The sequence below is a fragment of the Aquarana catesbeiana genome, linkage group LG04 (genome assembly GCF_042186555.1).
Source record: "Aquarana catesbeiana isolate 2022-GZ linkage group LG04, ASM4218655v1, whole genome shotgun sequence".
Lineage (NCBI taxonomy): Eukaryota > Metazoa > Chordata > Amphibia > Anura > Ranidae > Aquarana > Aquarana catesbeiana.
In genome coordinates, this window is record NC_133327.1 from 400,266,982 (window position 1) to 400,278,447 (window position 11,466).

General features: G+C 46.4%; 1 protein-coding gene across 7 annotated transcripts in view; it reads left to right on the plus strand.

Annotated features, from left to right (window-relative positions):
• Window positions 1-4,877, plus strand: part of NCOA7 (nuclear receptor coactivator 7) — a 254,603-nt gene extending 249,726 nt beyond the window's left edge. For all 7 annotated transcript variants that reach the window (XM_073627200.1, XM_073627204.1, XM_073627205.1 and 4 more), the window contains one exon: window positions 3,531-4,877. In XM_073627200.1, coding sequence (XP_073483301.1) covers window positions 3,531-3,666 — 136 coding nt within the window. In that variant the 3' untranslated portion in view covers window positions 3,667-4,877. The remainder of the gene's footprint in view (window positions 1-3,530) is intronic.
• The last annotated feature ends 6,589 nt before the right edge of the window (window positions 4,878-11,466 follow it).

Here is an 11,466-nt window from a genome sequence, read left to right on the forward strand (position 1 = left end):
CATGAGATCTAAAAATCTAGAATTCTTCCCACTTCCTGTTGTATCCCTAAGACAGGAAGTAGAAGGAAATCTCCCAAAAACAAAGGTTCCCCCCCCCCCCCACTCTTTCCAAAACAAACAAAAATTGTCTCAATACGGAGAACTTGTCACAAAGAAATTATATCACCTAGGGGACTTTGTCTCCTGGGTTATATAAATACAGCTTTAGTGAAAAGTCAAAAAGTTTACACCCAAGCACTTAAACTCCTCCCCCCAAAAAAATGTTGAGCCCGCCCTACCCCCCCCCCCAACATATTTGTACATAAATATGTAGGGGCACCTATGTTTATACATCTTGCTTGCGCTACATAGAATTCACAAGAGGAACTAAACCCTCCCATCCTTTTCAGCCAAGGAACCATCTTAGCCTGTTCGATCTGCAACTGCCATGGTGCTGTACATGTGATCAGTTTTGACACCAGCCCTTTGGTGGTTTGACAGTTTGGTTGAGGGCCCAAACAAATGTGATAGTTACATTCCCAGCATGCCAGGAAAGCTAACGGTTTATTGAAACTGTTGAATCTGGTTTAGTTCTGCTTTAACTCCAAAGTGATGACCTGTAGGGGCTTTTAAAGTGTAATCTATGGGATATTGAAGTTAAAAGGTATATTGGGGATCTATTTACTCTATGCAACCCCATCATTTATATTTTATCAAAAAAATGGATAATATTGTGCTCGTGTACCCTAAAATGAAATTTAGTGTTGTGATATTCTGCAGTGCTAAAACAAACCTTTTATTTCTCAAAAAAAACAGTAAACAAATCAGCTTATCTTTAGCATTTTGCTAACAAAACAGTCCATACACTCTGATATAAAACAAACTTTCAGCTCACTGCAATATGAACTTGTCCCACAACAAGTTTTAAAGTCCCTGCTTGCTCCAGAGGTCCAGACAAGGTCACAAATTGCTTAGCAGCCAAACAGCCTACAGCTCATTCACACTGGGTTGATTTACTAAATCTGGAGAGTGCAAAATCTGGCACAGCTGTGCATGGTAGCCAGGGCCAGCCCTACCATGGGTCCCGGTGGGACCATGGGACCCAGGCAGCCGTTTAAGAGGGGCGACAATATGGGCAGACTGCCCAAGTCTCCCTCCCTGCAGTGTGCAGTGTCATGCTGCTTGCGCTGCCTCCTGCACATTGGGGGCCGCCCCACAATTAGTGGCATCACTAGGGGGGGCGGTGGGGGGGTGCGGGCCGCACCAGGGTGACACCCGCCAGATGGGTGACACCTGTGGGCAGCGGGGCACCGCTACCACCGCACCCCTACTCTGCTCTGTCTTGCTGGCTGTGTCCCTCAGCGCAGCGGACCGAAGCCACCTCCCCCTCTCTGTTTACATGTGCACAGGAGGAGGGAGTCTGAGGAGGGACACTGTATTGTAACATAGATGGACATGTGCAAGGGGGGTGCTATGGGAGGAGAGGGGGTGTCTGCACTGGGGGGTGTCTGCACTGAGGGAGGGGGGGATCTGCACTGAGGGGGGATCTATACTGATGGAGGGGGTCTGCACCGAGGGGGGTCTATACTGATGGAGGAGGTGTGTACTGAGGAGGGGGGGTCTGTACTGAGGAGGAGGTCTATACTGATGGAGGGGGTGTGTCTGCACTGAAGGAGGGGGTGTCTGCACTGAGGGGGAGGGGATGTTTGCGCTGAGGGAGGGTCTATACTGATGAAGGGGTTGTCTGTACTGAGGGGGGTGTATACTAATGGAGTGTCTGTACTGAGGAAGGGGGGTCTGTACTGAGGGATAGGGGTGTCTGGAGGGAGGGGAGTCTGCACTGATGGAGGGGTGTATACTGATGGAGTGTCTGTACTGAGGAAGAGGGGGGTCTGTACTGAGGGGGAAGGGCTATACTGATGGGGGAGGTCTATACCAATGCAGGGGGGGGCTATTCTAAGGAAGGGTCTATACTGAGAGGGGGGGGTCTGTACTGAGGGGGGACTATAGTTGGTGGAGAGGGGGGGTGATGCCAAGTTTTTCCGCACCGGGTTACACCAACCCTAGTGAAGCCACTGCCCATGATGCCACTAGTACTGAGGCAGCCAGCTGTATTAGTCCACAGGGAGCAGGGGAGGTGACGGGGCAGGGAGCGCCGCTGACTCAGACCCCGCTCTGATGTATGGTCAGGAGAAAGGGGAAGCTGCAGGGGTTTCGGAGTGGGAGAGGCAGCACTGAGATCCCTGGAGCGCTGATCATATGTGCAGTGAGCTTCTGGCAGGTAGGTTCTTCGGCTTCTCCCCATGCCTTTTGGTGGGCGTGATATTTTTTTAATTTTTTTTTTTTTGGACCCAGGCAGCACAATGTCTTGGGCCAGCCCTGGTGGTAGCTAATCAGTGTCTAACTTCAGCTTGTTCAATTAAGCTTTGACAAAAACCTGGAAGCGGTTTGGTTTCTATGCAGAGCTGCACCAGATTTTGCACACTCCAGTTTTGCGAAATCAACTGCACTGTGCCTTGTCCCAGACTGCACCTCATGGACCTGCTGGCTAATTTATGCTCCTCTCTGGCAGGTGGGTTCAATCTTCCCCCTTAAAGGGACCACAACCCATAAATGGTGATACATATTTACCATCCAGGATCCATCTTGTACATAGTATTTTTTTACTGAAAATTTGCCTTCGGTAAACCATTGCGCAAATATTGTGCCATAAGGAATTGGAACTACTGGTCTATGCCTTCAGAAAACATATAATGTTTGGCAATTTTAAGTAATCTTCAGACCTAAAACAAAATCTGAAAAAAATGGAAAAACTGCTCTGGCAGTGAAAGCTTTAAAGTAAACCGTAGGCAACGGGAAAACATATGGAAGCACAGTTTAGATTGCCCTCCATACAGTACTTGGGACCCTGGCAACTAGCCCTAGTTGGAAAAGCTAAACAAAATCTTAACAACTTCCACCATAGTTAAAGGGGTTGTAAACCCTCGCCATTTTTCACCTTAATGCTTTCTATGCATTAAGGTGAAAAACATTTTTCAATGCAGCAGTGCCCCCGAGCCCCCCTTATACTTACCTGAGCCCCGAAATTTGCGCAATGGGAACAAGCACACCAGCTCCGGCCGGGGTCTAGTGTCCTGATTGGATATATTGATAGTAGCGCAGCCATTGGCTCCCGCTGCTGTCAATCAAATCCAATGACGTGGGTGCCGGGGGTGGGGCCGAGTCATACATTAGGCGGCTATGGATGCCGAATGCTGGACTTGGGAGCACGCCTGCAAGGTAACCCCCTTGGGGAAGCACTTCCCCGAGGGGGTTATCTGATGTGGGGAGGAGCCGTCGGGGGACCCCAGAAGAGCAGGTTTGGGGCCACTCTGTGCAAAACGAGCTGCACAGTGGAGGTAAGTATGATATGTTTGTTATTTTAAATTAAAATTAAAAAAAAAAACCCTTACAATCACTTTAATTTTTGAAACTTAACATATGCCTTTTCATTTACGTTTTAGGTTTTTTATTGCAGCTTAAATTGTTTATTTTATTGTAATTCTTTACAGCAGTGGATTTGGATTATGGCTTGATTCGGATTTATATCATGGACGGAGTAACTCTTGCGGCACATTTAACAATGACATCTTATCCAAAAAGGAAGACTTTGTTGTACAGGACGTAGAAGTGTGGACCTTTAAATAAATAAATGATGCTGTGCGCTACTGGAGATGTTGTTACATAAGGTCAAAAGGAGAAGATCCAGAAAAAGCAAGAAAATGGTCCATGAATTTTCATCAAAGACTTGCATTTGATTTTTTTATTACTGAACTTAAAACAATATGACATTCATGTTTGCACTGAAGAATCCATGTTTTCCCAGAATGCAATAGTGTCCTGAACAAATCTCTTGACTACTCCAAGCCGTTTGGTGTGCGGGGCTGCAGGAACTGAACACGTGGTTAAACAGCTTTGCTATAAATGTTCATATTTTAGGTCTAAGCCTTCATGTTGTGGTAGAGCACACTTGACCAAATGACTTATTCACGGAACCTGATGAAAAGTGACTGCGAAAAGTGTCTTAATATTATGCACATAATATGAAAGAAAATATTTCACATGTTAAGGGATCAATTCTACCATTTTACTTTCCATTTTATTTATTGAATGATATTGCTGGCCTTGATTTTTAACATGCCTTCATAGCACCTTTTTTAATTCACTTAAAATACATGCGCACAAATATGTACACCATGAACGAAAATTCCCATGATATTAGCTTTATGACAAATAACGTGGCGAGGCCTGAAATCTGAAGACAGGATCCAAAGAGCACATCAAGGCTCCCTTCTGGTGAACACCAGTTCTAAGTTTATAAAGACTGTTGAAAATAAGGGAAAGTGTTGCCCATAGCTTCTAAGTTTAGTTGGTGTCATTTCAACTTTTTTTTTCTTCAGTGTTTTTTTAAAATGGCCATGCTGTGGCTCAGCCAGGTTAACTGGCAATTTTGGATTAGATCAAGGCAGAATAATTTTTTTGCAAATTTGTTATTAGCCAAGAGAATGTTGGCAAGAAAGTGTCTTTGTGAAAGAGATGTGGCATTGAGCAGTTAAGTAGTTCCAGGCAAGAATATTGTACTGAGGAACGCAGGCCGTTTCTAAAAGCTGCTTGATTTTATTTTTGTAATGTTTTTTTCTTGTTTTTTTTGCTTTTTTTGTTTTTTTTTTGTTTTTGTTTTTTTCTAAAAGCATTTTATTTTGCATTATTTCTGAAAGGGCAAAGTCTAGCAAACTATAATTATGTCCGTTCAAGTAAGAATGGTTTGTGGTGTAAAGTAAATCTGTTTAAACAGAGTAATGTGACCACAATAATCTAATTTGCTGGGAGAATTCTTGTAATAAAGTAAATATCTGGAATCACAGTTTGTAATTTTTGTGTTTTAAAAAAAATATTATAATTGTCCCTTTTGCAGAAACTTTACGCAAAGACTGCTTCAAAGTAACTAAGTTCTGAAAAAAAAAAACTTGAATGATACAAGGAATAATAAAATAAATAAATAAAAAGCAAAACTACACAAGATTTTTGATAACTGTGTGCTATAATTTTATGCAGGAAGTGTGTGTAGGTAAACATGCTTGTTAAAAATTGATGGTTATTCTTGCTTAGGTATGATCCATATTGAAAAAAATATCTCTCTGTCAAAGGTAAAGTTACTGAAAAGGGATTAGGTTAAAGTGTGTATAAAACCAAAACTATCCTTTTAGTTTTGGATGGCGTAGTGAGGGGTTTGAACCCTTACAGTATGAGGTTTTTATTTCTGTGTCCTTGAAGTAAATAACCCTCTCCATTTGTCCTGGTTACCATGTGGATTGTTACAGGATTAGGAAAAGAGGAAAAATCGGGGACACTTTTCTTGTCTAAGAGGATTTCCCCTCCTGTCTCTGAGACAGGAAGTGAAGGGAAATCCTCCCTAGTGGGACAAAAAACTTCTCTACCAAAGAAAAAAAAAAAAAAAAAAAAAACTGTCGGTGTAGATCAACTTTGAGTTACCCTAGATTGTATTCATAACCAGAAATATCAGATCCACAAAGTACAAATTTCTGCATGCAAAAAAAAATTAAAAACCAAATCTACGATAAACCCTAGTGACTTCACAAATGTAATCAACAAGGAATATCAAAAGTATGAATAAGCCCAAAAAAAAAAAAAGTTGTATAAACCCAAAAAAAGTGTGTAACCAATATCACGGTAAAGATAGCTACTTCCACTAGTATCTACAAACAGATGCTACAAACATGTATACATAAATAAATGTGTAGTTCTATCAGTTTAAGAATAATTCAATTTCAATGAAATTAAGTGCAACATCTAAACAGAATCTCAATATACGTTTAAGTCCACCACACTTATTGAAAAATATTGTGTGAAAGTCCACTGCAATTATATACTGTGTAATAAGTCTATGACCCTTGGAAGATTGAATGCCTTCTCACATAGGAAGAAAAAGCAATGTTCAGTTTGTTTGCTCATTGCAATGATGTAGTTATGACAAAGCAGCAGGGCCAGATTAAGTGCAACATGGGCCTGGTGCTAAGGATTTTGGTGGGCCTTTTTATGGAAATAAATAAAATGAAAACGCAAACAATTTTTGTTAAATTTAAATTAAAAAGAGAGATTGGGGTGTGAGAGAGTGGTTGAGAGAGAGAGAGAGAGAGAGAGAGAGAGAGAGGGGGGGTGATAGCGAGATGGGGGGTTGAAAGAGAGGGGATGAGAGGGAGGGGGAAAGAGAGAGAAAGGGGGTGAGAGAGAGAGGGGACAAGAGAGAGGGGGTGAGAGAGAGAGGGGACGAGAGAGAGGGGGTGAGAGAGAGAGGGGACGAGAGAGGGGGTGAGAAAAAGGGGAATAGAGAGAGGGTGAAAGAGAGAGAGGGTGGTAAGGGGTGAAGGGGGTGAGAGAGAGAACAGGGTGAAAGAGAGGGGATGAGAGAGAGAGGGGGTGAGGGGGGTGAAAGAGAGAGGGGGGTGAGAGTGAGGGGGTGAGTCTGTGGAAGGCACAGCATAGTACATAACACGGGGGGGGGGGAATAGCACAGTACATTACATGGTTGGCACAACACATTACATGGTGGATACATGGATCCAGCACATTTAATGGTAAGCAAAGCACAGTACATTACATGGTGGGCACAGCACATTACACAGTTGGCACTGCCTAATACAGCACATTACAAGGTAGGCACAGTTCATTATTGGTGGGCACAGCACATGACATGGTTGGTACTGCACAACACAGAACATTGCATGGTGGGCACAACACAGCACATGCACACGGTGGGCACAGGACCTTATATGATGGGCACAGCACATGACATCGCGGGCACAGCTGAGCACATTACATGGTGGGCACTGCACATTACAAGTGGGCACTGAACAGCACATTATATGGTGGGCACACAGCATATTATATGGTGGGCACTGCACATGGCATGGTGGGCACTGCACAGCACATGACAAGGTGGGTACTGCATGACACCACATGACATGGTGGGCACTGCACGACACAGCACAGCACATTACATTGGGAGCACAGCACATTAAATGGTGGACACCACACATGACATGGTGAGCCCTGCACACCACATTCCATTGGGCACTGCATGACACAGCACATTACATTGTGAGCACAGCCCATTAAATAGTGGACACAGCACATGACATGGTGAGCCCCACACAACCCATTCCATTGTGGGTACTGCACGGCACATGCCATGGTGGACAATGTACAGCACATTACATGGTGAGTACAGCACATTAGATGGTAGGCACTGCATGGTGCAGCACATGACATGGTGGGCATAACACAGCACATGACATAGTGGGCACAACACAGCACATGACATGGTGGACACTGCACAGCAATTTACATGGTGGGCACTGCACATGACATGGTGGGCACTGCATGGCACAGCACATTACATGGTGGGTACAGCGCATTACATGGTGGGCACTGCATGGCACAGTACATTACATGGTGGGTACAGCGCATTACATGGTGGGCACTGCATGGCACAGCACATGACGTGGTGGGCACAGCGCATTACATGGTGGGCACAGCACATTACATGGTGGGCACTGCATGGCATAGCAGATTTCATGGTGGGCAATGCAACTGCACATTACATGTTAGGAACTGCACATGACATAGTGGGCACTGCTGAACAGCACAGTACATTACACAGTGGACACAACACACTACATGCTGGGCACAACACATGGCAGGGTGGGCACAGCACATGACATGGTGGGAACTGCACATGACATGGTGGGCACTGCATGGCACAGCGCATTACATGGTGGGCACTGCACATTACATGGTGGGATCACTGCATGGCACAGCACATGACATTGTGGACACTGCAAATTACATAGCGGGCATTGCAAGGCACAGCACATGACATGGTGGGCACTGCACATTACATAGGGGGCACTGAATGGCACAGCCCATGACATGGTGGGCATTGCACATGACATGGTGGGCACTGGATGGCACATCACATGACATGGTGGGCACTGCACATTACATGGCGGGCACAGTGCATGACATGGTGGGCACTGCATAGCACATCACATGACATGGTGGGCACTTCAAATTACATGGTGGGCACTGCAAGGCACAGCACGACATAGGGGGCACTGCACATCACATGAAGGGCAATGCAATGCACAGCACATGACATGGTGGGCACTGCACATTACATAGTGAGCACTGCAATGTACAGCACATGACATGGTGGGAACTGCACATTACATGGAGGGCACTGCAATGTACAGCATATGACATACTGGACACAGCACATTACATGGGGGGCACTGCATGGGACAGCACATTACATGGTGGGCACTGCATGGCATAGCAGATTTCATGGTGGGCAATGCAACTGCACATTACATGTTAGGAACTGCACATGACATGGTGGGCACTGCTGAACAGCACAGTACATTACACAGTGGGCACAACACACTGCATGCTGGGCACAACACATGGCAGGGTGGGCACAGCACATGGCATGGTGGGAACTGCACATGACATGGTGGGCACTGCATGGCACAGCGCATTACATGGTGGGCACTGCACATTACATGGTGGGATCACTGCATGGCACAGCACATGACATGGTGGACACTGCAAATTACATAGCGGGCATTGCAATGCACAGCACATGACATGGTGGGCACTGCACATTACATGGGGGGGCACTGAATGGCACAGCCCATGACATGGTGGGCATTGCACATGACATGGTGGGCACTGGATGGTACATCACATGACATGGTGGGCACTGCACATTACATGGCGGGCACAGTGCATGACATGGTGGGCACTGCATGGCACATCACATGACATGGTGGGCACTTCAAATTACATGGAGGGCACTGCAATGTACAGAATATGACATACTGGACACAGCACATTACATGGGGGGCACTGCATGGGACAGCACATTACATGGTGGGCACAACACATTACATGGTGGGCACTGCATGGCATAGCAGATTTCATGGTGGGCAATGCAACTGCACATTACATGTTAGAAACTGCACATGACATGGTGGGCACTGCTGAACAGCACAGTACATTACACAGTGGGCACAACACACTGCATGCTGGGCACAACACATGGCAGGGTGGGCACAGCACATGACATGGTGGGAACTGCACATGACATGGTGGGCACTGCATGGCACAGCGCATTACATGGTGGGCACTGCACATTACATGGTGGGATCACTGCAAGGCACAGCACATGACATGGTGGGCACTGCACATTACATGGGGGGCACTGAATGGCACAGCCCATGACATGGTGGGCATTGCACATGACATGGTGGGCACTGCACATTACATGGCGGGCACAGTGCATGACATGATGGGCACTGCACGGCACATCACATGACATGGTGGGCACTGCACATTACATGGTGGGCACTGCAAGGCACAGTACGACATAGGGGGCACTGCACATCACATGAAGGGCAATGCAATGCACATGGTGGGCACTGCACATTACATAGTGAGCACTGCAATGTACAGCACATGACATACTGGACACAGCACATTACATAGGGGGCACTGCATGGGACAGCACATTACATGGTGGGCACAAGAGAGCACATTACATGGGGGAGCAGCAGTCTGTCCCCTAGCACAATAATTACACAACATCTTCCTAACAAATGTACTGACCTTATCATAACAGCATGGGAGATGTCCTTCCTCCCGGGCTTCTGCTGGTTAGGAGAACATCAGCGCCCCTCCCCCAGACAGCTCCCAGACACTGAGGATCTGTGTGAGTGAACAGATCCTGTGATAGGAGACAGGCATGGACAGAGACAGGACTTGGCTGCACTGACACTTGTCTCCTCCATGTGTGCACGGAGGGCTCTTCTTCCTTCAGGCACACAGATATCGATAAGCCACTGCCATGGGCCTATATTGAGGGAGGGGCCTGGAGCTGCAGCTCCACCAGCCCCTATGTTAATCCGGCCCTGCAAAGCAGGCCGTGTCAGACCTCTGTACAGAGACAGCTGCTATCATACAGAGAAAGGCAATCTTTAGCCGTGGCTTCTAGGCAGGCACAGACTCTTCTGCTGAGGATGGAGCTTTGAAAATAAAGACAACCATAAGAGCCCTTGCACACTGGGGCAGTTTGCAGGCGCTATTGCGCTAATAATAGCACCTGCAAACCGCCCCAAAAGTGCCGCTACTTTCATTCCAGTGTGCAAGCCCCGAGGGCTTGCACACTGGAGTGATGCGCTGGCAGGACGGTAAAAAAAGTCCTGCTAGCAGCATCTTCGGAGCGGTGAAGAAGCGGTGTGTATACCGCTCCTTTACCGCTCCTGCCCATTGAAATCAATGGGACGGCGCGGCTATACCGCCGGCAAAGCGCCTCTGCAGAGGCACTTTGCGGTGATATTTAACCCTTTCTCGGCCGCTAGCGGGGGGTAAAACCGCCCCGCTAGCGGCCGCATACCGACGGTAAAACGCCGCTAATAATAGCGGCGTTTTACCGCCGACGCCGCCCCCCGCCCCAGTGTGCAAGGGCTCTCAAATATTTAAAGCTAAAAGCACCCGGAGTTTAATAATATCAGGTTTTTGTATACTAAAGATGGCTATACATTCCAAGGTATAGCTCTTCCATTTTAAAATCAGAGCCAAACACTGTAATTTTAAAGCGGAACCTCACTCTTTCAACCAACATTGACTATTTTTAATCCCTATGATGCTAGCATTAGTAGATAGGAAAGTATACCATATTTATTTGTTTTAAACTTTTTTTTTTTTCTACATTGTCAGCCCTTGGCAAATGTCATACAGCCCAGGAGGGGGGAGGGGCTTTCTCAGTTAGGCTCGGTTCACACATCGGCGGCACGACTTGCAGGTCGCCTCAGCGAGGCGACCTGCAAACGACTGCCGGGGCGACTTGCGAGACGACTTCTGCATAGAAGTCTATGCAAGTCGCCCCAAGTCGCCCCCAAAGTAATACAGGAACCTTTTTCTAAGTCGGAGCGACTTGCGTCGCTCCGATTAGAACGGTTCCATAGCACAGAACGGGAGGCGACTTGTCAGGCGACTAGGTCGCCTGACAAGTCGCCCCAGTGTGAACCGAGCCTCAAGCACACTCTCCTGCATGCCTGAGCTAAGGCACAGCTCCCAACTGTCCCTGATTTTGAGGGCCTGTCCCTGATTTGGAACAAAGTTTATCTGTTCCTCTTTCCACCTCATTAGTCCCCTGTTTTGATCTGATCTATATAGTTGTATGTAAAATGCACTATTTATCTTTGAAATTGTGTTTCACAGTGCTAAACTTTTTTCATCCAAATTCTAAATTGCTGCATTTGTAAATTTCAAAAGCCAAAATAAAGGAATAGTAGTGATAATTACTAGTGGGTTTACTTTAATATTTTTTTTTGTATACTGTGTATACGCGAGTATAAGCCGATCCGA